This window comes from Daphnia carinata, chromosome 7 (genome assembly GCF_022539665.2).
Source record: "Daphnia carinata strain CSIRO-1 chromosome 7, CSIRO_AGI_Dcar_HiC_V3, whole genome shotgun sequence".
Lineage (NCBI taxonomy): Eukaryota > Metazoa > Arthropoda > Branchiopoda > Diplostraca > Daphniidae > Daphnia > Daphnia carinata.
Window position 1 is genome coordinate 6,825,874 of NC_081337.1, and position 24,724 is coordinate 6,850,597.

Genomic DNA, 24,724 nt, shown 5'->3' on the forward strand with positions numbered 1-24,724 from the left:
AGCAACAGACGAAAATGATATAGTTTCAGCTTTACAAGAAGCAATTCCCAGTTGGTGGCAGAACAGAGCCCCTCCTCCCTCCCTCCCCTCTCCCCTGATAAAAGGTATATGTATGAGATACACGAGTCATCTTGTAATACCTGCCGTATGCTACGCATGAGAACCTCATTCGGGCTGCAATCGAGAAAATCACGCAGCCGAACCCGCATCAAGAACGCTTTTCTCTTTGCGTAGATCTACCAAAGTCCAAATGTACGTATCCTATTCATTGCGTCTGTGTTTTCTTTTCCCAAAATTTGTAGACTATTTTTTCGGAGTTTTTTGTTTTCGACCCGGTAATCGCTCCCTTATGAACGAAGATGTTTTGATTTACTTGTTGGGCTTGATGACTAAATACACACAGATTTATTCAACTGATGGCATGGAACGGCTTTTCTTTTTCATTTTAAGCTGGACTTGATCACATTTGCCTACTAAAAAAAGCTGAATGAGTACGGGCGCTAGCCCTCCTATTGGTATCGTGCAATCAGTCTTCATCTTCGCCATCGTCTGCTGGCACCACCTGAATAAAAATAAACGATAACCAATATAGCAGGTGGTTTATCGACTCTGATCAAGCTGGGATTACAAATAACCTGTATAATGCCAGTAGACATCGCATATGCTGTCATGGCGACGAGCGAAATCAGTGCAGCAATGCTTATGTTCCGCAACTTGTTTGGAAATTCGGGATCTGAATATTCACTATCCTGCTTTGTAGTTTTGCGTTCTGCCTGTTCATGATCTATGATAGAAAGATAATCTGTAAAATGAAATCACACGTATATCTTTCAGACCACAGAATACCTTTGATTTCGTTAGGGAAATATCGTTGCAAAACACGCCCCACAAAACGAGTAAGATTTGTACATGCTTTAAGATGGTTTTGAAGTGCAGCGCTTGGCAATGGAGCTTTCAATAGGGGGGCAAGATGAGCAAATACTACAGCATCTAATGATGATGGAGACTGTCCAAAGAAAAACTCTTTTTCTCCAAGCTTAGTTGCTAGGAGACACAAACATTCATCAGCTTGCCTATACACCTGGAGAAACAAAGCAAAGATTGATTATAAAAATAAAACAAAAATAAAACAAAAATAAACTATTGAAATTCTATGGCAGTGATAACTTACAGCGGTTTCAATTACAGATAAATCATCCTCTTCAGGATACAATGACATTGCTAACTGTTTAGCATTTTTTTCATATTGCCCAGGATAGTAGAAATTCAATGGGAATGGCAAGAGTTTAGCATATAGTGGGCGACTGAACTCGACAAAGTTTTTTGCATCAATCCACCACACATACTGAAGTGCTGGGACTAGTTTCTCATAGATTAGATGTGTAAAGGCAAATGCTTCAGCACATTGCTTGGGAGAGAGTTCAAAATCGGCGCTATGATTCTATTTGAAAATTTAAGAAATCATAGATTAAAATGCAATGAATATGAATAAATGCCTACATTCTTTCTGAGGTACGCAGAAATTTCTCCAAATTTTGTCAGGCACTCATTTTGATGTTGAAAAACTGGTAAAGATCCATTAGGTGTTCTAAAGGGGTTATTGGTCGATCTAGTTTTCAGTGGTGTCCCTGAGAATTTTGCGTAAGTCTATAAGGCACAATAACATATTTCTGAGGTAGAATTTGATCAAATAGTTTCTAGTTCTAACGATAGTTCTCTCTCACCATGACTTCTAAGCAATGTACGTCAACTGAGGGTAACCCCCATTCACCTTTCCAAATTTCAAGTTCCATAACTGGGTTTGAAGCCATGGAATTTTTTGGATAGAGATACTTTAAACAACAATTGTAACCAGAGTTTTTAAAACAATATCAACAGACTTAACATGTTCGATCAATTTCAGCAAGTAGAATCGTCTGCTAGCTTCACATGCGAATGTCGGGTCTGCTAGTGGTAGTCGTGTCTCATGTATTATATTCCAACAAAACGATGCCTATCCGTCGTAAAAAACTCAAAGACAAACTCTAAAATTCCTTTTCACTACATACCACCTGCTTGTTAGTTTCATTCTACCGAAAATAATTTAAAGTTATTCATCAAGTAAAGTACTGAGTTCTTGATTTGTGTTTATAACTTAATAAAAAGGCCTAACATCGCTACCGCTAAAACTTAAATTTGCTTGTTAGGTATCATTTTCAAGGTTTTGCACGCTTTTGTATGAGCGATGATTGAACGACTGTTGTATGGTTCGTTTTCAGCGGAAAATGTTATTACTGATTTATTTCTGAACGAATACACTGTACGTTGGCTAATACGTAATTACCGTGATCAAATTCCAGTGGTAAACCGCGGAAACTAAGCCCATTATCCTCCCGAGAAAATGAAAAATACATACAAATTTCTGGTTTCTGCACTGAAACCCCGCACTTTACGTACTCCTCCTTCTCAACCTTCGGAAGTCTTGCATGCGTCTTCACGTCCCTACTGGCTATTATAGTATTCGTTCTCGTCATTGGCAGAACTTGTGCACAAACTCCATAACCGTCGTTCTCTAAGAATGAAATAAGTTTAAGGAACCTAGACAGAACAGGAAATTTCATCGAAACACAAAAGAATAATATTTCGATCATCATTACTGGTTCATTCGTCATTCATTCGTTCGTCATTCGTCATTCTTGGAATCTCAATTTGTTTACAAATAGTTTTCCCCTTAGTCTGACACCGTTAGAACCAAAAAATCACGTTGGATTGCCACTCCCAGATACTTCAGTGAAAATGGCAAACCTTCGGTTTGCATCAGTGTTAGCCTTCATGATTGTATTTATAGTCTGTGTACAAAATGGTAAGTCACCCCAAGAACGGAAATCATTTACAATGAAAGCTAATTTTCATAATGTATTCTTGTACAATTATTGTGATTACAGCTGATGGCTATAAAATGTGCAAAAGAAAAAGTATATTTGGAGTCAAAAGCTATTTTACCTGCCCAGAACCAGGACAAACTCCTGACATGGTAAGCTTTTGTAACTAAAATTTCAAGCTGGTGCCTGCTATTGCATATCATTCATCCTAGGTGTTCTGTTGTGGAGATGATGATGACCTTGGAGGGGAATTTTGCTGCCGAGGACTTACTATAGACAAGTTAGTATCTGTTCCGTTTTTGTTTTTTTTTGTCTAGCAAAATTTTATGATTGGGTTTTCTTGATCAAGTCCTAAATCGTAGCTCTAATATTTCATATAATTTGTTTTCATTAAATGATGGATAATGAAAAATATATATATATATAAATACATATCTATGTGTGTATATGTGGAATGGAACAAGTGCCCTGAGGAACCCTTTGAAAAGGTTAGCTTTCAAGTTTAGATTTTATTGCTAATGGTACAAAATGTGCTAAAGATATCCTGTGTAACCTCGTGGTAGCCTTGGTGTCTGTTGGGCAGCATGCATCTTTCCTACAGCATAATTTTAATACTTCATATTAACCTTGATATTTGGTACCAACAGTTCAGCTTGGTTAACATCTAAAAGGATCTGATGTCACATACTTTTACATGTTGTTTAAATTATGCGTGTTATGCTGCAAAACAGTTTTTTTTCTCGCTATTTCCCTGTTAATAATATTTAAGATTTGTTAATTTCTTATGTTCTTCCATAAATTATATGTTACGTAACTTGGATTAAATGTGCTCACGCCTATTTTTCTTTAGTATTGGTTCCATAATTGCTACTGTCGCTGGAGTTATTGGTTTCGTGATCATTCTCCTTGTAATATGCTGCTGCATCTGTCCCTGTTGCATTCTTTATAAGCGAAGAACAGGTGGAACTGTTTACCGATGTAATGTATTCTACATTTATATTATAAGTTCTGCTACCAATGATTCATGATCTTATCTTTCCCAGCCACTGCAATACCAAATTCAACAGGGCCTTCTAATGTTAATGTCACAGTCGTTCCTGCTCCTGGCGCAGGAATGGCACAAGGCCCCCCTTCTGTAGGATTTACAGCCCAACCGGGTGGCAATCAAGGAACTGGGTATCCGATGCAACCGAATTATGCACCCCAACCTGGCTATCCCATGCAGCCTAACTATCCAACACAACCTGGTTATCCTCCTCAGCCTGGTTATCCTCCCCAACCGGGCTATCCGTCCTATCCACAAAATGCTGGTCCAGCTAACCAAACACAATTTGGTCATCCTCAACCAGGGTACTATTCAGGTAACAATAAATAGTTCAAGTCCTGATTTCTTATCGCATGTATCTGTCGCAATGGTTATTTATTTTTTAAATTACAGATCAGCCGCCCCCATATCCTGGGTCTCAAGACGCATATCAAAAACAGGCTGCTTATAATCCTGGATATTAATTTCAATTTTGTTTTGGGTTAGCGTTGTTTTAAGGGTATTACTCTATTCTAGATTGGTTACACTGTAACTGCACGATTCAAGGAAACCCTTTTTTTTTTCTCTCTAACGTGTACATTACTGAGTCTCGAAAGAATCTCCTTTTTGTTGTGCGAATTTTTTTTCTGCCGTTGTAACTTCCATTATTCGACATTTCTCTTTTCCTGCCCTTTTCTCGCTTTATTCTGGTGTTTCAAAGTGACCATTTCAGGTTTCCTTGTTTCATGTGATGTCTATACAAGATTTCGCGTATAAATTTGTTACCAATTTCGTCATGTTCAAGTTATGCTATGCATGCTCTACGGTTTTTTTTTAAGCTAGGAAGCTTTAGTTGCTAACTATTGTTCATTCTGCAAAACTTCCACGCTTTACAAATTAAAAGATAGATAGTTGGTGAATCTCTTTTAAGCCACTAAAAGCGTTCAGTCGAAAACTGAATAAATATAGATGCCAATGGTAAATGGTGGTTTCCCTATTCGCCTGGGAGTCAACTGCTACTCGAAGGCCGTGGTTTGTTTCGTTGTTAAACGTCTTTCCAATTCACAAATTTATAAGGCACATAAATAAACCAAATAATTGATATAATGCTAGCGCAATGCAGCAGAAATTTTCGGTATATTATCAGAACGGTTGACTTAATAAAAAAAAGTAACACTGTTATCGGAATCAGCATTCGATTTGAGTACAATGTAATATTCAACGAATTCCGATGAGTTCCGGTTTTCGCAGAAAATTTTTTAGGCCGGACAAAATAAAACCGACTTTTCTTGTTTTTTGCACGAATATTCGGTGTAATTAAAAAACGGCTAACATGACAAGAATACAAGTGGCTTTTCCTGAATCAGCGTTAAATTTTGATTATACTGTGTGATGTTCATCGAATTCCAAGGGATGTCATTTTTGGCCAATTTTGGCAAAAGTGGTAAGGCTATTGCCTTCTCACTTTTTCAATTCTGACAAAATTTTAGATTTCGCTTTAAATACATGGTACTGATGCAGAATTAAGCGGGCATCACGAATATGAAATGGTATCAAAAAAACAAATGGTATTCTCTGAATCAGCGTTAAAATTGAATTATACTGTGAGATTTTCATCGCTTTCCGAAAGATTTCGAATTTTTCCGATTTTGACAAAAGTGGAAAGGCCTTCTCACTTTTTCAATTTTGGCAAAAATTTTAGATTTCGCTTTAAATACATGGTTCTGATGCAGAATTGAACGGGCATCACGAGTATGAGAGTTGTTTTCTCGTGGGACTCATGGTTTTTTAATAAAACGTAAAAAAACGGTATAAGTTGGGTTAAAAAGTAAGCCCTACTTTATCTTTCGGGCTTAAAAATCTTTCCTGTTAAAAAATAATATCATTAAATCTCGATAACTACACATGATTCTCATCCAAAATTAACCAAGGAACACGGAAATGGAATTTGTTTTTACGTAGGGTATATAGTTTTGGAGTAATCTAAAATATAAAATTAGTGTGTGTGCGAATCGAAATCATTACTAGCGCGCCAGTACGCTACAGCGCAAAAAACCATCAAAAACCATAAATCTAATAAAAAACAAATTTCATTTTCGTGTTTCTTGCTAAATTTTTAATCAGATACATGTATAGTTATCTAGATTTAATAATATTATTTTTTAATAGGAAAAAATGTTATGTCCGACAATCTAAGCCCGACTTTCTGCTGTATCGCGCTAACGCTGTAGCGTACTGGCGTGTAACACTGACTAGGATACACCACGAACTCCATTTGATCCTCCAAACGTCTGTGCCAAACATCGCACGCCGAATTTTTTAAGACAAGTCTCCGACTGAATTTCTGACAAGCACTTGACCCAATTGCAAAAGCTGGGGAGAGTTCCTAGAATATATACGTAGGAATTACGAATCTATTTTGTTCAACCATGATGAACAATTTGTTGTTGAGACATGATGAACCCGAGGCCTCTCACACAATTTTGTTATCTAGGTGAGCAACACACTGTTCATTGGGAAACGCTGTGATTCTCTTGAGGCTTTATAACGTTGAAAGTTCGATGACAATTATTTTTGGAAAAAAACATATCTTTATTGCTTAACTAAACAAATGTGATGGGGCAATCCGATGGTTTTATTTCCATAGCCAATTTAAATTTTTCTGGTAACTTGTTTGGCTTTGATGGGCACTGGTTAATTGCTTCAAAAATGTGTTCGATTTAATACTGTTCTAAAATAAATAAAATGGGTTATTTTATTTTTTTTATTTACATTTGTAAAAATAATAAAAAAATTTTTGAAGCAATGGCGTCTATAAGAACCGAACACGGACAGTCGACGTATGATCTCAGTGCTATACCACAACGCCCTACCATAGCACGACACCACTATTAGTCACATATTATATAGCTCCTTATTAGAACGAAGGTCGATGAAAAATAAATTTGTTTGAGATGTGCGGTCCTGGCACAGTGGTTACCACCTTCGCTTCGCATTCTGAAGGCCCCGGGTTCAAGTCCCGACACCGCCAATTTCCCCCTCCCTTTCCCTCCAAATCTTCATTCAAGATACGCAAGATACGCAAGATTCATCGGATTACGCAAGCTTCTACAACAGATCAAGACGCAAAATTCTACGCTTCTATTCAAGAAAGAAAAAAAGAAGAGAGAAAAAAGAAGAGTGAAAAAAAGAAGAGAAAAGAAAAGAGAAAAAAGAAGAGCCATGCCTACTATAAAAGGGGCTAAATGGCACACCAAAAAAAAGCCTTGCCAGGCTAAAAATGGCAAAAAAAGCCTTGCCAGGCTAAAAATCGATCTGTAGTTGTTCACTACCTTGAAGATCGAACCACAAGCTGAAAGGTAGAGAAGAGGTGATCGTTGAACGTAGGCTGTTCGTTAGCCTCCCCACGGCCTGAAAGACGGCTCGTGGATGCAGGCAGCTTATCATCGGGATATGTGACCCAATTCGCTACCCGTAAGTTTTGTTGTTCCTTTTTGTATCTAACACCATTAGGGTTATTGTTAGTGTTGCTGTTTGCTGCTGTGTTGTTGAAGTTCAAGCATGAAAGAGTGGTTAGCTAAGTAGCAGAATGTTTGGTAATATTATTTATTGGCGAGAAGAGAACAGCAGAGAACAGATTCCAAGCTATATATAAGCTATATAACAATATAACAATATAACAAGCTATATATAAGCTGGACCCGAGTTCGAATCTAGCCATTCATTTCTTTTTTCCCTTTCCTACCGTAAGCTGGCCACGCGCTAGGTTCCACTTTCCACTGTTTTTCCCACACATTTCAATTCTGCATTCGTTACCAAACAGTGGAAAGTGGAGCTCGGTTTGGGGTATTAAAATGATTTTGTTAATTTTTTTTTTGTTAAGAAGCGCATTTTTTTCCTCTGGCAATGCAGTTTTAGGCGCTGGAGGTATTGCGCGCTGACAGGCCGTTATTATAGTAGGCCATGTGAGTATGCCATGAAAGTACCAGGGATTTTTCTGGGGATTTTATTTTTTTAAAATAGGGATTTATGTCCCCAGTCTGGCAACGTTCTAGGGATACCACTTTGCGGAAAGTGGAAACACTGATTGGATGCCATTCGCAGTTAGTTCAGTAGCGTGGATGGAGAATAACGCGTGGCTGGAGGAACAATTGAAAAATGGATAAGATAATACAACAAAAGGATGTTAAGTATAAACATTATTATATTGGTTTTCAATTATTAATTATTGTTTATTAGATCAAATTATGAAGCTGCAGGCCCAATTATTGGAACAACACAAAATATTAGATAACAGCAAAGCTAAGGATGGTAAGGCCTAATAAGTAATGATTCTATTTATTTGCTTTTATTCATTTGTGTTTTGTAGCTCAAATTTTGAGTCTACAAGCTCAGCTAGGGGAAAAGAACAAATTGGAACGGAACAGTTTTCAAACAGTGAAGGAGGTTTTTCAAAACTCTTCCCTAACTGAACGTGAGGATGAGTTGGCATTAGGCGAACACAGTCAGGTACCAAAAACTTTTCAAATAAGAATTCAAAATAAGTATAGAATTAAAAAAAAAATTTATTTATTGTTTAGTTATTCAGTCCACCACCTGACAGTGTGTTAAATTTAAATTCTGTTAGTGCTGTACTAAAAGAATCGTTAATAATAAGTCCATGCAGCGAAGGAACTGAAGAATTGTGGGACTGTATTTGGGCCGAAAATGGGTGTGGTACGGAAACCCAGAAATGGCATGAATTCAACATAAAACATGGATTAGGTACTTTTCGGTTTTTTGTCTATCGAAAAAGTATTTTTAATGCTATTATTTTGCATTCACAGAATTTTAGCAGGGGATCAAGTCAAGTCTGGAAGTGTTACAGGATGGAAGAGTCAGCCTACAGTTGAAAAAACACTGAGAGTGCATTACCATTAAGGTATGAGGTAAAGTAATAGAGTATGCACATTGTCTAATGAGAAGTACCATCTTGTGTGAATGAATCCTGTATAACAGCAATCCTTTATAGTTCTGTCACAGCTAGAAGTCTCAAATAATTCTGCTTCTCTTGCTAAAGAACAACTTGTCCTTTACGCTCAGAGTGTTGGTGAAGCTGGGTACTTAAATGGCCATAAAGATGTTTCACTTCACTGGCATTGCAGCGATTAACATCATACATGGACTCTTTAGGTATAAAAGGAATTTTCTTGAAAAATTTTTGAATTTATGATGAAGCTTTTCTCCTCCTTTTTGCCAACCATGTCTAATCTATAAAAAAAATTTATCCAATAGGAAAGGATTTTCAGCATACTGGGAACACAACTATCAACAATGCAACATTCTACGGGTGTTATTTTATCATTCAAGAGCCTTATACAATGATTTTCATCTACAATTTGTATGGCCTTTCCCAAGCTTCTGTCAGAAGTTGAATCTATGAGTCATGTAAGTCACATGAGCAACAATTGAGATGCTTAATGGTGTTGTTTTTCTTTTCTCAGTGTAGGTTAATAGTAACATTGGATCTGAAAGAATTCTTGATTGGGGCATGACACTGAATAAATTGTAATGATTGGATGGATGACATGATATTTCTATACTTCATTCGGATTCCCGAGACGGTATCTTATATTTAAAAAATTGAAGTGCATATCTGGGCTCCCTTCCTTTCCGTAGCCCCGTTTCCCCTTGACTCGTAATAAGCCCGTAGGGGGTCATGCCCCTACTGTACGGTATATATAAAAACAACATATACCGAGGTTTGGAGGGCTCTAGCCGGAAAGGGGACGTGGGGTTCCGCTTAGTCCGATGATGTGTTCACGGAGGGCGACGTGGTTACCCACAAATCCGAACTAAAGGTTAATCGCTCCTGTAAAAATGTTCCAAATCTTCAGCTCTTCTTCCGGCTTCTCTTAGCCAATCACCGGGTAATCTCCCCGATGGGTCAACAAGGCAGTGTCTCCCCCTGCCTGGGTTGACGGCAACATTTGAAAGGGCTATTGTGCCTTTTTAAAGTTGCAAAAATAATTGTAATGTGCAGAGAATTGTCAATAAAAATTTTTTTATAAAATATTTTTTGCAAAATTTGTTTCTTTCATTGTCTGTGTTAGCTGTGTTCACACATTACATTTATCAACTTCTTTTTTTTTGTTATGCTTTACTTGCTTTTGTCACCTTTGATGGTAAGCATTGTTGCCATTGGTTTATCGTTCATTTGTAAGTATTCAATTATTATTTATTACACTCTCTGAATTCTTCAACTGAGTTTCAAGGAACAACGTGTTATATCTGGATATTTTTTGAAGTAATTTTGTATTTTGTCTTACTCGTATGGGAACCGATCCCCAGACTTTCAGCGTGCAACGCCGATGCTCTAACATTGAGCCACGAGATATATCTAAATATTTTATTATCGCATATCATATGTTATCGTCTAGGATGTTTATGCAGTCTTTCACAACTATATGTTTATCTTTCTATTGCTTTCATAAGGTCCATAGCTCTGTGGTAGAGTCTTTAGCTGCGATATATGTTACCTAGGGTTCAAACCTCAGCAGATGTTTAAAAATGAAGCAGAATAAATGTAGAAAACAATGTTGCAGTATTGCATTTCAGTTTTATTCTAAGTGAGAATGCAAGTCCACAAGTGACTAGAAAAAAGCCAACATGACATCATATGATTTATGGCTCATTGGTAGAGCATCGGCGCGGAATACCCAACATCCAGGGTTCGATCCCTGGATAATAATAGAATGTTTACAGATAAACAATAAACCAATGGCAACAATGCTTACCATCAAAGGTGACAAAAGCAAGTAAAGCATAACAAAAAAAAAAGAAGTTGCTAAATGTAATGTGTGAACACAGCTAACACAGACAATGAAAGAAACAAATTTTGCAAAAAATATTTTATAAAAAAATTTTTATTGACAATTCTCTGCACATTACAATTATTTTTGCAACTTTAAAAAGGCACAATAGCCCTTTCAAATGTTGCCGTCAACCCAGGCAGGGGGAGACACTGCCTTGTTGACCCACCGGGGAGATTACCCGGTGATTGGCTAAGAGAAGCCGGAAGAAGAGCTGAAGATTTGGAACATTTTTACAGGAGCGATTAACCTTTAGTTCGGATTTGTGGGTAACCACGTCGCCCTCCGTGAACACATCATCGGACTAAGCGGAACCCCACGTCCCCTTTCCGGCTAGAGCCCTCCAAACCTCGGTATATGTTGTTTTTATATATACCGTACAGTAGGGGCATGACCCCCTACGGGCTTATTACGAGTCAAGGGGAAACGGGGCTACGGAAAGGAAGGGAGCCCAGATATGCACTTCAATTTTTTAAATATAAGATACCGTCTCGGGAATCCGAATGAAGTATAGAAATATCATGTCATCCATCCAATCATTACAATTTATTCAGTGTCATGCCCCAATCAAGAATTCTTTCAGATCCAATGTTACTATTAACCTACACTGAGAAAAGAAAAACAACACCATTAAGCATCTCAATTGTTGCTCATGTGACTTACATGACTCATAGATTCAACTTCTGACAGAAGCTTGGGAAAGGCCATACAAATTGTAGATGAAAATCATTGTATAAGGCTCTTGAATGATAAAATAACACCCGTAGAATGTTGCATTGTTGATAGTTGTGTTCCCAGTATGCTGAAAATCCTTTCCTATTGGATAAATTTTTTTTATAGATTAGACATGGTTGGCAAAAAGGAGGAGAAAAGCTTCATCATAAATTCAAAAATTTTTCAAGAAAATTCCTTTTATACCTAAAGAGTCCATGTATGATGTTAATCGCTGCAATGCCAGTGAAGTGAAACATCTTTATGGCCATTTAAGTACCCAGCTTCACCAACACTCTGAGCGTAAAGGACAAGTTGTTCTTTAGCAAGAGAAGCAGAATTATTTGAGACTTCTAGCTGTGACAGAACTATAAAGGATTGCTGTTATACAGGATTCATTCACACAAGATGGTACTTCTCATTAGACAATGTGCATACTCTATTACTTTACCTCATACCTTAATGGTAATGCACTCTCAGTGTTTTTTCAACTGTAGGCTGACTCTTCCATCCTGTAACACTTCCAGACTTGACTTGATCCCCTGCTAAAATTCTGTGAATGCAAAATAATAGCATTAAAAATACTTTTTCGATAGACAAAAAACCGAAAAGTACCTAATCCATGTTTTATGTTGAATTCATGCCATTTCTGGGTTTCCGTACCACACCCATTTTCGGCCCAAATACAGTCCCACAATTCTTCAGTTCCTTCGCTGCATGGACTTATTATTAACGATTCTTTTAGTACAGCACTAACAGAATTTAAATTTAACACACTGTCAGGTGGTGGACTGAATAACTAAACAATAAATAATTTTTTTTTTTAATTCTATACTTATTTTGAATTCTTATTTGAAAAGTTTTTGGTACCTGACTGTGTTCGCCTAATGCCAACTCATCCTCACGTTCAGTTAGGGAAGAGTTTTGAAAAACCTCCTTCACTGTTTGAAAACTGTTCCGTTCCAATTTGTTCTTTTCCCCTAGCTGAGCTTGTAGACTCAAAATTTGAGCTACAAAACACAAATGAATAAAAGCAAATAAATAGAATCATTACTTATTAGGCCTTACCATCCTTAGCTTTGCTGTTATCTAATATTTTGTGTTGTTCCAATAATTGGGCCTGCAGCTTCATAATTTGATCTAATAAACAATAATTAATAATTGAAAACCAATATAATAATGTTTATACTTACCATCCTTTTGTTGTATTATCTTATCCATTTTTCAATTGTTCCTCCAGCCACGCGTTATTATCCATCCATGCTACTGAACTAACCGCGAATGGCATCCAATGGACTGAAATTGCCTACGCCAGTAATAATGAGTCTGAGCGGTAGATGGCTACGTGTCGGAAAAAAAGAAAAAAGTGCGATTTTTTTTTTTTTCCGCCAATTTTTTTTTTTTTATGTAAAACGGATTGCCATAGGTAAGTCTGATGCAATGTATGGCAATCCGTTTAACCCCTCCAAAAAACCAATATTTTTTATTTTTATTTTGGGTAAAACGGATTGCCATAGGTTTTAACCCTATTTACTTTTCCTTTTTCTGAAAGTCATCTAGCGACCAAATTTGCAATATAAGAGCTTCTACATTTCCCGGTAGAGGCATCAATAATACGTGTCAAAATAAAACAAAAGGTAAATAAACTTTCAAGTTGCAAAATTAAAGCTAAATGGAGACACCGTGGTCAGGTTTTTCGCCCGCAGATCAAGCAAAGATCAAATCCGAATTGGATAATTTCGACGTGCTAAGTAATAATTTCTTATTGAGCTTTGAAGAATTTTTATTAATTTAAAAGACCTGTAGAGAATGGCCTGCAAGATGCCAATATCACTGACAACAAGGAAGTAAAATCATTAGCTTTTTCAAAGAAACCTAAAGTAACTTCAAAGAAAACACTACATAGTTTTTACATGAATGCCCACCATACAGATGGCCTACCGGCTGAGGCATTACTCTCAACCATAACCAAACAGGTTTTTTTTTAATGTGAACTAATGCACCATAATAAATTTGAACTAATTTATCTTCTTATACTACCAGGAAAAGGGATCTGAATCTCCAGTTCATGTAAAGCTAAGAATCTTAGAAGATAGGCCTACATCATTTGAGATAATGGAAGCAATACCACAAGAAAATGATACTTTGTTTACACAAGAACAAGCTAACCTTAAGACACAGGATGTCAACCATCAAATTGATGAGTCACCTTGCTCACAGTCACCTAATGCTGTGATACCAGTTGATTTGCTACAGAATGGGGGAAAAAAGGATCTGGTTAACCTAGATGAATTTGAAAAGAAGCAAAAACTTATTGAGGAACAAAATCGACTGAAAAAACAAATGTTGGCAAAAGCTTTGGCACTAAGGTTTGTATTTGCATTATGTTCATCAAATATACTGCATTTCATTTTTTAGCCAAAATTATCTAGGAAAATGAAGACTCAAACTGAAGCGCTGAAGTTACAAAAAATTCAAGAAGAGCTTTCTAAACTTGATGCAAATCTGAGCAATGATGTTTGCATCCTGAGAAGCCATATTGAAATGGCAAGTGCGGAGCTTGCAGAAGCTGAGTAATAAATAAAAAAATTCGGTTAAACTTGATGATACACTGTCTACTCCATGTTCAATTAGGAAGCGCTACACAAAAGCGGAGCACGAGTTCGTGGAAGCTAAGCAACTACTTTTTAGCAAAAGAGAGCGCAAAGATCTGTTGACTGAGCATCTTTGCACTATTATCGAGCAAAATGAGATGAGAAAAGCACGTCGCCTGACAGATTTAATGATTCAGCTAGACGATGAAGAATATCGAGTAGAACCATCTGTGCAACAGGTAAGACTGTCCCAGCTCGCAAGCTTAATACAATTTGTAAGTTATAGTTATGAAGAATAATACTAATTCTGCAATTCTCTTAGCCTATAGATCCAATAAAACCAAGCGAGAATGTTTGAAATTATGTATGCAGCTTTAAGAATCTCTTCTCTACCTGTGCCTTACTTAAATTGCCTTTTTAACGAATCTTTGTCTTGCATTGCAACGACCAGAGGAATCATTGTTACCTAATAACTTTTGATTATATTTACATTTTTATTGCACATCTCGTTTAATAAGATACAGAATAAACCACCAAAGAATATGTGATTTTTCCCTCGCTGAAATTATTACGAATAAGCCCCATCACTTTCCTTCTGCGAAAGAATTTGAATTGCAACTTTACAGAAGAATGCAAGAACAGTTGCTTTGCATTTGTTACTACCAAGACCTTTAATGTTAATTTCACACACAATACGTCGTATATCCGGCATATCACACGGTTTTCCTAACTTCGGCTGGATTGCTGGTTTTTTGTTCGTTTCGAATGATTAAATCTTTTCCCAAAAATTCAGTTCCAATTAGATACTGTATGGGTTGGAGAGATTGAACTGAATCTTTGCTGATCGATACATTTCTAAGGATGATGTGGTATTATGTTTACCGCGTGGAAACCATGGTGACCGATCTTCCTGCTGTCAGGTTACGGAACAATACGTTGGTAACCTAACATAGTATTCCAAGTCTGTTTTTTAATTCACGAGTTCAGTGAATATGAAAGTTCCAGAGTAATGCATTCACCCATCTCCCCAACTAGCAGTCTTTGTTTTCCATTTTGTTGATGCTAGCCAATGTCCGTGTTTCCTCGGCAACCGAGTAAGAGTGGGCAGCTATATAATGAGTGCATGAGCGCAGCAACCAATAATCTTGAATCTATCTCCGCGTTAACTGTACGGTTTGTCCAACTTTGACTGAAATGGACCACGGTAAGGATCATCATGCGAGCCATAACGTTGCCACTCAACACGGTAAAAAAAACTATGAGCCAGCGGACTCGAAGCAGCATCAGGCCGAGGAGAACCAAGTTCCCCGTTCTGGTTTCCAGCTGGGGCAGGTAAATATGAATAACAAAGAAAACTTACTTCATTTTAATACTACACAAGGTATTGTTGAACGAAACAGACGGCCACAGGATACGGAACCAATAAAGCCTCTGAACTTTCGTCATTTGGAAACACCAAAGACTTTGAAGATCTAGAAGCCGAGTCCCGCAGCAACAGCGGTCACGACAATGAGGAGCACGCCGAACGTGACCTCGAAGATGATAAAGATCACCATCATACCAAGAAGTAAGAAAGATCAGTGAATGGTGATTTTTTGCCTAATCTTTTGACACGTCTCTGGTCGTCTCTGTCACATTTCGTTGAATATTTCTGTAGTCCATAGAAAGAGTTACATAAGCTTCTTTTCCTTATTATTGTTTGAAATCACACATGATTTGACTTACCAATGTAGGTTCCAGTGAATGTTAGAAGCACTACTCTTTGTAATTTCATTCATAATTGACAAATAAAAAGAGTAAAATAACTTAGCTAGAATTGAACTTGTTTATTCACTATGAGTTAGTTGATACTCAGACAAGCGTAGGCGAGCAAGGTCAAATTCTGACAGAATTTTCACATATTACAATACATTTTTGCGAAGGACTTGTGCTCGCTATTTCCCCAGTGAAAACCATTGTCAACTATTTCGTCTGCTTGTTGTGATTTGCAGATAAAATTATGCTTTTTAGCCAAAGCCAAATTCCAACGGACAAGATTCCAACAGCCATTAGTGCCTCCTTGTGCCATACTACGCAAACCATGGTTTCCATATAATTTCTCTATGTAATACGTTGTCTCGGTCGAGTTGTTTTCCTGGTCAGCCGTCCAAATTTCTTGATTTTCGGCGAAATTTTTCTGGACATCGCACCCGTTTTCTGCAAAGACCTGGATCGTCTTCAAAATTACCTCTTCTCTATTGTTGGAAAAAAACGAAGCAAGTCTTGCATACATTTGTGGCCCTCCAAATATAACTGTTTCGTTGAGCCATAAAGTGAGCTGCTCTTCTTCTACGTTATTTCGAACGTTTAAATAACAATCAATTTCCTTTTCCTCCTGACTGCTGTTGAACGTTAATAGTGATGTATTATGTAGTTCACAAATCCGATGAGCGTTCTCGTATGTTTCTTTTTCCTTGTAAAAATCATATCGATAACCTTTGCAAAGATAGTCGACAGAGAATTCCTTGTTCGGTGGCACGTAAGGAGCTGGTCTGTAATACTCCATTAGACCGGTTTGTGTAACAATGAGAGCCGCTATGCCACCTGCAATGATGCTAAAAGTAATAACGCCTACGAGGGCACATGTCCATGACCGGTCATCCATACAGCATGCACATCGAATATCATGGAATGAAATGTTGTTATTTTTCGCCATCACGAACACGATTCAGCTTCTACGAAAAGTTTTTATCTGGGCGACGGAACAGCGCTTGTTCTTAAACAAGAATATAGGGACATCACCTGAAAGTGAGTGATTTCCAATCTAGTAAACCTGTATACTTCGTGCATTATCAGCAGATTTGGCACTGCCTAGAACATTTCTTACGCACGCTGTATCAATATGAGATTTTTCGCTCTCATTTCAATAGCACGTTTCACTAAACTAATAGCACGTTAACGACTATTAACACTTCACTGAACAAATTTTGCAAAATACGCCGTCCCAATTCCTTTAAGACAGCTAAGGTTGAAGATCCATTAGTTTTATTATTACGTTCCGCAGATATGGAGGTTATCAAGGAAGTCAACACTTTGCCAACACAATGGAACACTCATAGTGTGAAACAGAGAACATGGTTTGAATGAATCGGGACACGATGGCAAAATTTTGAAAAAATGTAGTGAAAAGAATAAAAGTCATAAATACAGAGAAAGAAGCAGCGATTACGAGTGTCAAATGAAGAGACGTTGGTGAGGGAGGAGGGCGGGGTATTCAGCAGGAAAAGACAGCACAGTCGTCAGGATAGGGCAGGAATGTTTTGAGCAGCCAATCAACTCCTTACAGAAAAATGGAAGAAAGGGGGTGAAGTGGGAGAGTGAGTTATGCAAGTTATACTATTAAAAAAAAGAACTATTGAAGAAATCTCTATTTGCTGTCAGAGCCGGGAGGAGAGGTTCCAGGGAACGCTGCCTGAGGGACACCAGCAGCTGCTGCTGCAGCAGCGGCGGCCGCGGCGGCTGTCATCGCCAAATTGCTTGCTGAAGTCTGGCCAGGCAGTGTGAATTGCGGCCGGAAATTGGCCAGGTTAAGCCCTGTGAAAGGCATCTGACCACCGGTTAAGCCGGGAGGAAAGTGGTTCCCAAAAGCAGCTTGCGCTTGCTGTTGGGCGGCTTGTTGGCTGGCAGAGGTGGCCAGGCGAGACAGAATGGATCTTTCAGACATCTGAAGACGCTGCGCCACAGGTGGAATCCTTGCCAGAGTGGCAGGGAGACGCGAAACATCGGATTTCATGTCAGAAAGAAGTTCTTCTAGTTGATTGAGAACCTTATGCAGCACCGCATTGGCTGGCTTGTTACCTAAGAACGTAATGGTAATGTTATTAAAGCCCATGTTGAAAGGAATGTTGAATGATAATTCTCACCTGCAAGACTTTCCTTCGACAGATGTTGATGGGATTCAGCCAGACATTCTACTTCAGCGAAGCGGGCATTAAGTGCCATTGCAGGATGAGTCGAATCTTGCGTCAGATTAAGGTAAGCGGCCCTTCGTAGTTGCTCTTCAATGACCAAAGCCTGCTCTAACAACTTGAAGCGACGGGCCAAAAATTTGTTTTTGATCTCCAAGAAATTGCCTTTACCGACATCCATCTTGAAGGGCTCGTTAATGATGGCATAACGAACATCGTTTTGAATATCTTGCCATCTACCATAGCCATGAGTGACGATACCAGCCAAGAGCCAATAATCGTGACGTCTGTGCCAAATCTCGTACTCTCGACCTGGAACAGCGGCTTTCTCTTCGTTCTGCCACAAAGTGTGTAATTCGGTGAATCCTCCATCAGCGATGTTGAACATGAATTTGCGCTTGCTGCGCTCTTCTTTGGCAAGCTCCCGTTCCTTTGCCTTCTCTTCCGCCGACTTCTCGTCTTTGACAACGACTACCTTTTCGATTTCCACCTCGGGTGATTCAGCTTTTTCTTCCATTTTGGGTTCTTTCTTAATCTTTTCTTCAGTTTTGCTATCTTTTTTACTTTCGTCTTCTACTTTAATGGGCTTTGTGTTTTCTTCGTCAATTTCCATAGACTCGGTCTGCTCCGATTTGGGCGCTTCATCTTCTTTCTTTTCCCTTTCGGTAACATGATTTGGCTTTTCTTCGTTTTCTTTTTTTAAATCGATTTCTTTTTTGTCCTCCGAATCTGTTTTGCCTTCTCCATCCTTTTTCTTGGATTCTTCATTTGTGGCTGTAGTTGTGGGCGATGGGCACGCTGTGGATGGTGCTGAAACGGCTGGCGTAGCAGAACTACTTTCGCCCGATGGAGCATGAGCAGTAACCATTTTATCCTCTATGGCTTTATCTTTGGCAGCCACGAGCTCGGCGGCCCGAGCCGCGACTTCTGGCATACTATAGAAGCCGTTGATGTGTTCGAATTCGTGCACTTTCTTGCGAATAAGTGACATGACACCAATACGTGTCAAAACATGCTGCCGGTTGAGGCCCTCTCGCGGTACACCATCGGCAAAAGTTTCGGCATTATCAGCACCGGGCTCACAAAGATGGCGCATAAATAGTGAAACATAAGCCTTGAAGTTGCGTTCAGACTTTCCTCGTAAATCACGCACCAACCTACACAATATAACAATGGAAATTTATGGATGATGTTATTCGTAAATCTAACGAAAAAATTACCATTGCGTGTTGAATGCATCTTGCGGAGGCATTCCATAACGCATGACTGCATTCAAGAATGCCTTGCGCTGACGAGCGTTGAACCCTAGTACCTGTAATCGTAAAATATTAAATGTAATACCATGATCAAACACAGCTTGTAAATCGTGCGAAAGTGATGGCGAGAGCCTTTAGTGTTAATTATGACTCAAATACAACACTCCATGATCTCGCCAAATTATTTTTTATAGCCCTAAAATAGCTCGGCTGCAATTTTGTTCTTAACCACAACCGAGATATTTCTTTTTTTACATTCAAGGGCAAAATATTCATGACACCTAATAAAGGATGATTTGTTACCTCCATATTACCACCAACTCTGGCTAGGAGAGGTGGCAAAGGACGATCTTTCTCATCACGACGTTCGGTACCCTTGCGGCGACGACCACGACCAGGTTCATCTCCCCTATCGTCAAAATCGTCATCTTCTTTGTCATCATCGGACGCTCCCGAAAAATCCGAGTTGTAGTCAGACACATTTTCTTGCCAAGAAGTATCGTCGCGTCCCTCGACACCGTCATTGTAGTTGACCTTCGCACAAGATGAAGATAAACAATTAACATTTGAACATAATCCAACTTTGTTAAAATATTACGACGTAAAATACTACAAGATTTACTCACCTGCTTACGGACACGTTTTCCTTTGCCAAGAGACCTTGCCAAATCTTCTTGCTGTTGTTCGTAGTGGTGACGGAGAAGTTTCTCCCAGTAAGCAGGATCGGTATTTTCTGCTTCCTGTTTAATAATTTCAGTTTCTTGTTCTTCTTCATCGTCACCTTCTTTGGTGACATAAGACGCCACCTTGAAAGAGGACAAGTATTCGTTCGCCCAATTCTCTTTTTGCTCAATGCCCTCATTGGAACGATCGATCAGGCTGCTAATGGCTTCATCGTCATAATGAATGGCTTCGTCTTCTTTGCCTTCTTCCTCCTTAAACAGTTCTTCAGTACCAAAACGAAGAATATCATCCAATTCTTGTTTAGAGAAAGTTCCCTTGGCTCCCATTCCCGGTCGCACAACCAAATGAGTCAACATCATCTTCTTCTTGGCTACTTGGGTCACTCTTTCTTCAACCGAGTTGCGAGTCACGAAGCGGTAAATCATCACCTGTTAGAAAATATGGGGTAGGATTATTTTTTTGCACATTTGACGAAGAAATAATAAAGATACCTTGTTAGCTTGTCCAATACGATGAGCTCGAGAAAAGGCCTGGATATCGTTATGAGGATTCCAGTCTGAATCGTAGATTACGACAGTATCTGCTGTTGCCAAGTTGATACCCAAGCCACCTGCTCGGGTAGATAGTAAAAAGACAAATTGAGGGGCTCCCGGAGCGTTGAAACGATCGATAGCATCTTGACGCAAAGTACCAGTGATACCACCGTCAATGCGTTCATATTTGTACTGCTCTCCCTCTAAGAAATCTTCTAAAATATCCAACATTTTGGTCATCTGCGAGAAAATAAGGACACGATGTCCTTGTTCCTTGAGTTTACGAAGCATTTTTGACAGTAGGACGAGCTTTCCAGACGCTTTGACTAACGCTGTAGTCTCATACATGCCATTTTGTAAACAGGGAGCTTCTTGCGACGCAATTGGGAAGAGATAGGGATGGTTGCAACACTTTTTCAAGTCCATCATGATGTTAAGCAACGAGACTTGTTGGCCGCCAGTACGTGAGTTAAGAGCCTCAAAGTTGCGGGTGAGAACGTATTTATAGTACTTCTTCTGCATGGGCGAAAGTTCAACTCGAACGATGAATTCGGATTTCGTTGGCATATTTTTCAATACATCAGCCTTAAGACGACGCAACATGTGTGGACCAAGCATGTCGTGCAGGCGCTTAACTTGCTCCTCCTTGGCCAGATCAGCAAATTCGTTCGTGAAGGACAGCAGATCGTTGAATTTGTCTGGACAGAGGAAGTTGAGCAAGTGGAACAACTCCTCTAAATTGTTTTGCAATGGCGTTCCAGTCAGAAGAAGCTTGTAGCGAATGTTGTAGCTGTTAAGGATGCGGAAAAACTTGGACTGATTGTTCTTCAAACGATGGGCCTCGTCGACAACTAAAACGGCCCATTCAATCGAGTTCAAAAGAGCGGCGTCGATCGATACCAATTCATAGCTGGTCAGCAGGACATGGAACTTGACAGAGTTCGTTCGAATTTTGCACGCCTTGTTGCCTCCTCGGACAGCTCCTTCTTCAAAGGAAAGTTCGTGCTCTCGAATGACAATTCGGGAGTCTTTGTCGCCCACGTAGGTGACGACATAAAAGTCAGGAGCCCATGTTTCAAATTCACGTTCCCAGTTGATGATGGTCGACAGAGGTACACTGACCAAAAAGGGTCCACGGCAATGTCCTTCTTTGTATAACGAGTAGAGGAAAGTGATGGTTTGAATAGTTTTTCCAAGACCCATTTCATCAGCCAAAATGGTGTCTGTGCCTTGGCCCCATGAATAGCGCAACCAGTTCAAGCCTTCCATTTGGTAAGGATGCAGCGCCATCCCCGATGCATCGATGTACTCGGGCTGGCGTTCCCATTTTCGGCTTAAATTGCTTGTAGGTTTCTCAGGCGGTGGGATATAGCGGCGGGGAGTTTCGCGTTCCTCCTCGACGGCTGCCTCCTTGGATTTGCCCTTTTTGTGCGATTTTCCTTTGCTCTTTTTCTTGGCCGGAGCGTCCACTCCGCAGGCAACTCGTAAATCAAAGTACTCTTCGATTCCACGTTTAAGGCCAGGTATTTCGATTTCAGTGCCCTCTTCTTCCCAGGAGGCCATGTCGTAATTCAGCTCTCTCCATTTGACCAAATAGAGGGTACGATTGTCGCGAAGAGTGCGATGATTAATAACACGGTGGACAACAAGCCATTCCGGTCTGATTCCATAACGATAAAATCGGTTTTCCAAATCCATTTCTTCAAAGCCTTCAATACGTTTCTTCTGCCATTTGCGAGACGAGTTGACTGCTTCTTTCTCTTTTTCTCCTTCACCCTTTTCTTTCTCTTTTCCTTTCCTTACTTTCTGGGCGGCTGCTTCTTCTTCAGCTTCGAGAGCTTCGTCAAGATCCACTTCTTCACAATCTAACTTCGGTGGTTCTTCCATATCAACTTTCCTTATGTAATATCGATACATGGCTCCATGGAAGACCTCCAACTGTAGCTCAGAGATCCATGAACAATGCCAATACGACTTTTCATGCCATTTGACGAAAAATTCTCGTAGACGGGGCGGTGTCTTGCGTGGGGTAGCTTCAGTTGTTTCTTCTTTTTCTTTTGCTGGTTCATCCTTGGTCTCCACCCAGCGCCAAGTAAGGATCTTACTAACCTTGTATGGTAAAGCCTTAGCGGAACAACGTGGGCACTTCCAATCACCATCCGGAATTTCCGACAATGGAGGATTGAGGCAGAATGTGTGATAGGCTGAAGTGCAAGAGTCGCAACAGAGGAGTTCACCGCCATCTTTACAGACACGACAGAATTCCATGTGTTCGTCGTCATCTGCTGCATTCCTGCCAGCTTTCTCCGTGACGGTACTAGCCGTGATTCCTATGAATAGTGAAATACGAATAATCAACCACGAAAAACTAAGGTTTTTCATTGCCAATTATACCTTCTCCTTCACAGTGAGGACATGACCACCTTCCCTCTGGAGCTTCCTCCAGTTCGGGATCGAAGCAAACCAAATGGTAGGCTCTAGGACAAGTGTCGCACAATATGATTTCTCCTCCTTGTTGGCAGACCTCACAATAATCTTGGTGGTCTGTTTCGTAGCCGTCACCTTCTTCAGATGGGAATTTAGCTGTAGTTCGAGTCTTCTTCTTTTTCTTGTTTTTGTCACCAATTTTCGTCTTGGCCTTCTTACGAGGAACAGCGGCTACTTGGCCTGTAATGAAGATATTATTAAAGACCTAATCAACTCAGTACATTTAAAACATTATGTTAGCATTACCTTTCGACTCTTCAACAACTTTTGAGGCTTCTTCAGCCTCTTTCAACATTTGCTCGAACTCGGCATCTGAGTCCTTTTCATCAGCACTAACGTCATCCGAGCTAGTTCTCTTTCGTTTGCCCAACTTAATTTTGATGGTTGGAACTTTTCCTTTTTTCCCTGCAACCGCGTTACCGCCTTTAGTTGGCTTTCTGCTACGCTTTTTGCGGCCTTTCTCAGCAAATTCGTCGTCTTCATCTTCATCATCATCGGGAAGTTCAGGCTCTTCTCGGCCCGATACAGCACTGCGTGAACTACGCAATGGACGACTCGTGCTAGCTTCAACAGCTTCTTCTTCTGCTGGTGTATCATTGCCTTCAGGAATAGAGGCTGAAAATTCTCTCCACTTTGCAGCAACAAGCATCATGAGTTTTGACATGGGGACCTTCCAACAAATTATTGGTTTAAGAATTAAAATTTAAAAACAAAATAAGACTCATTCATAAATACCTTTGGGTTTTCTTTCTGGATCAATGGTCGAACATGCTGCTGGAAGAGTTTGCAATTGTTAAGATTTTGAAATTCTGGACTTTCATAATCAATCTCAACGTCTTGAAGCCCAAAGTTTGCACAGACTTCTTCTACACTTGGCATGTCTGTAGCTGCTGCTGCGTTTTGAGCAGGGGCTGCCTTTGAAGCTTTTGGTTTCTTTTTTGAAATGGGTTCATCGACAGGCTGTTCTTCTTCTGCCTCACTGGGATCAGCACTTTCAACTTTCTTCTTCTTCTTCTTCTTTTTGCTTTTCTTATCTTCATTGCGGGATTTGTGTTTTTTGGATTTTTTCTTTTTCTTGCCACCGCCAGTGTCTGGATCAAAGTCATCATCATCATCTTTTTCAGCACCATCTGAGTCCATCATGGACTGGTCTTCGTCTTCATAGCCGCCACCTTTGACAATCTCGTCTTCTTCGCCTTCTCCGCCTTCACTGTCTTCACCTGCAAAATGACGTGAAGCCATATTCACAACCGGCAATTCTCAAATCAGCACTCACTTCAACCGCTTGATCGATTCGAGAAGTCAAAACACTAACAAATGTAAAAAAAAAACTCGAATCAAAAGTTCTTCCACAATAGTTATCAAAAATAAATAAAACGCTCGATTTCCATGCAACGTACTACGAACTTCCCCTAAGCGGCGTTTCGCATGTGAAGACGAAGAATGGCTTACAAAGGCCAGTGCACCCCAAAAACGAAGCCCTCCCTCCCTCGGAAGTTTTTTTTTTTTTTTTTTTTTTTGATCTTTTCTTTTTAACAAATGATCGATTTCAAAATTGATACTCTACCACAGTTTAAAAAACAAAACATAATCTTTACCTGCTTTATGTGTTGATTCCCGATCGAAAGAGGCCATGGAAGGGTATATTTATAAAAATCCAACGACAATCAAGTTAAAGAAAAATAAAGTGGAAAACTCGAGCGGTGTACCAGCAAACCCCACCAGAATCACAAAACAAGCACTCTCTACACCGTTCGGGGGGCAAATCGACTACTA

The 24,724-nt window shown here is 39.5% G+C and overlaps 7 protein-coding genes across 14 annotated transcripts; 4 read left to right on the forward strand and 3 right to left on the reverse strand.

The window, feature by feature from the left end:
- Window positions 1–98: 98 nt before the first annotated feature.
- LOC130690023 (metaxin-1-like) lies at window positions 99–1,934 on the reverse strand. The gene is made up of 6 exons (XM_057513025.2): window positions 1,725–1,934; window positions 1,501–1,647; window positions 1,172–1,441; window positions 847–1,081; window positions 636–784; window positions 99–562 (listed from the first exon to the last, which is right to left on the reverse strand). The coding sequence occupies exons 1-6, from the start codon at window positions 1,809–1,811 to the stop codon at window positions 527–529; spliced, it is 924 nt and encodes a 307-aa protein (XP_057369008.1). The 5' UTR covers window positions 1,812–1,934; the 3' UTR covers window positions 99–526.
- Window positions 1,935–2,507: 573 nt separating this feature from the next.
- Window positions 2,508–4,679, forward strand: LOC130690300 (protein shisa-5-like). Of its 3 annotated transcripts, XM_059496403.1 has the most exons (8): window positions 2,508–2,842; window positions 2,925–3,013; window positions 3,074–3,141; window positions 3,326–3,349; window positions 3,712–3,839; window positions 3,905–4,105; window positions 4,142–4,222; window positions 4,300–4,679. In XM_059496403.1, exons 1-8 carry the CDS (start codon window positions 2,776–2,778, stop codon window positions 4,368–4,370), a joined length of 729 nt encoding a protein of 242 aa, XP_059352386.1. In that variant the 5' UTR covers window positions 2,508–2,775; the 3' UTR covers window positions 4,371–4,679. The 3 variants fall into 3 exon arrangements, with proteins under 3 accessions (XP_059352386.1, XP_057369328.1, XP_057369390.1); XM_057513345.2 differs by having other exon boundaries at window positions 2,514–2,842; window positions 3,905–4,222; XM_057513407.2 differs by lacking the exon at window positions 3,326–3,349 and having other exon boundaries at window positions 2,516–2,842; window positions 3,905–4,222.
- A 3,235-nt stretch (window positions 4,680–7,914) lies between these two features.
- Window positions 7,915–9,451, forward strand: LOC130691567 (uncharacterized). Of its 3 annotated transcripts, none has more exons than XR_009421421.1 (6): window positions 7,915–8,196; window positions 8,255–8,394; window positions 8,466–8,649; window positions 8,712–8,806; window positions 8,884–9,057; window positions 9,160–9,451. XR_009421421.1 is itself a non-coding variant. In XM_057514700.2 (6 exons), exons 1-4 carry the CDS (start codon window positions 8,133–8,135, stop codon window positions 8,717–8,719), a joined length of 396 nt encoding a protein of 131 aa, XP_057370683.1. In that variant the 5' UTR covers window positions 7,915–8,132; the 3' UTR covers window positions 8,720–8,806; window positions 8,897–9,057; window positions 9,160–9,451. The 3 variants fall into 3 exon arrangements, 2 of the variants coding, with proteins under 2 accessions (XP_057370683.1, XP_057370619.1); XM_057514700.2 differs by having other exon boundaries at window positions 8,897–9,057; XM_057514636.2 differs by having other exon boundaries at window positions 8,968–9,057.
- A 1,809-nt stretch (window positions 9,452–11,260) lies between these two features.
- Window positions 11,261–12,724, reverse strand: LOC130691170 (uncharacterized). 3 transcript variants are annotated; one of them, XM_057514177.2, is made up of 7 exons: window positions 12,641–12,724; window positions 12,516–12,587; window positions 12,318–12,457; window positions 12,063–12,246; window positions 11,906–12,000; window positions 11,655–11,744; window positions 11,261–11,552 (listed from the first exon to the last, which is right to left on the reverse strand). In XM_057514177.2, the coding sequence occupies exons 1-5, from the start codon at window positions 12,666–12,668 to the stop codon at window positions 11,993–11,995; spliced, it is 432 nt and encodes a 143-aa protein (XP_057370160.1). In that variant the 5' UTR covers window positions 12,669–12,724; the 3' UTR covers window positions 11,261–11,552; window positions 11,655–11,744; window positions 11,906–11,992. The 3 variants fall into 3 exon arrangements, with proteins under 3 accessions (XP_057370160.1, XP_057370308.1, XP_057370095.1); XM_057514325.2 differs by having other exon boundaries at window positions 11,655–11,815; XM_057514112.2 differs by having other exon boundaries at window positions 11,655–11,828.
- Window positions 12,725–13,059: 335 nt separating this feature from the next.
- LOC130689934 (RAB6-interacting golgin-like) lies at window positions 13,060–14,582 on the forward strand. The gene is made up of 6 exons (XM_057512912.2): window positions 13,060–13,198; window positions 13,254–13,423; window positions 13,491–13,816; window positions 13,880–14,020; window positions 14,082–14,280; window positions 14,364–14,582. Exons 1-6 carry the CDS (start codon window positions 13,120–13,122, stop codon window positions 14,397–14,399), a joined length of 951 nt encoding a protein of 316 aa, XP_057368895.1. The 5' UTR covers window positions 13,060–13,119; the 3' UTR covers window positions 14,400–14,582.
- A 301-nt stretch (window positions 14,583–14,883) lies between these two features.
- Window positions 14,884–15,850, forward strand: LOC130691928 (uncharacterized). The gene is made up of 2 exons (XM_057515006.2): window positions 14,884–15,373; window positions 15,442–15,850. The coding sequence occupies exons 1-2, from the start codon at window positions 15,236–15,238 to the stop codon at window positions 15,610–15,612; spliced, it is 309 nt and encodes a 102-aa protein (XP_057370989.1). The 5' UTR covers window positions 14,884–15,235; the 3' UTR covers window positions 15,613–15,850.
- A 1,236-nt stretch (window positions 15,851–17,086) lies between these two features.
- LOC130692023 (chromodomain-helicase-DNA-binding protein Mi-2 homolog) lies at window positions 17,087–24,701 on the reverse strand. 2 transcript variants are annotated; one of them, XM_059496384.1, is made up of 10 exons: window positions 24,547–24,701; window positions 23,684–24,168; window positions 23,195–23,618; window positions 22,856–23,128; window positions 20,420–22,791; window positions 19,871–20,356; window positions 19,548–19,778; window positions 19,209–19,300; window positions 17,944–19,145; window positions 17,087–17,878 (listed from the first exon to the last, which is right to left on the reverse strand). In XM_059496384.1, exons 1-10 carry the CDS (start codon window positions 24,581–24,583, stop codon window positions 17,448–17,450), a joined length of 6,033 nt encoding a protein of 2,010 aa, XP_059352367.1. In that variant the 5' UTR covers window positions 24,584–24,701; the 3' UTR covers window positions 17,087–17,447. The 2 variants fall into 2 exon arrangements, with proteins under 2 accessions (XP_059352367.1, XP_059352368.1); XM_059496385.1 differs by having other exon boundaries at window positions 23,684–24,258; window positions 24,547–24,682.
- Between the last annotated feature and the right edge of the window lie 23 nt (window positions 24,702–24,724).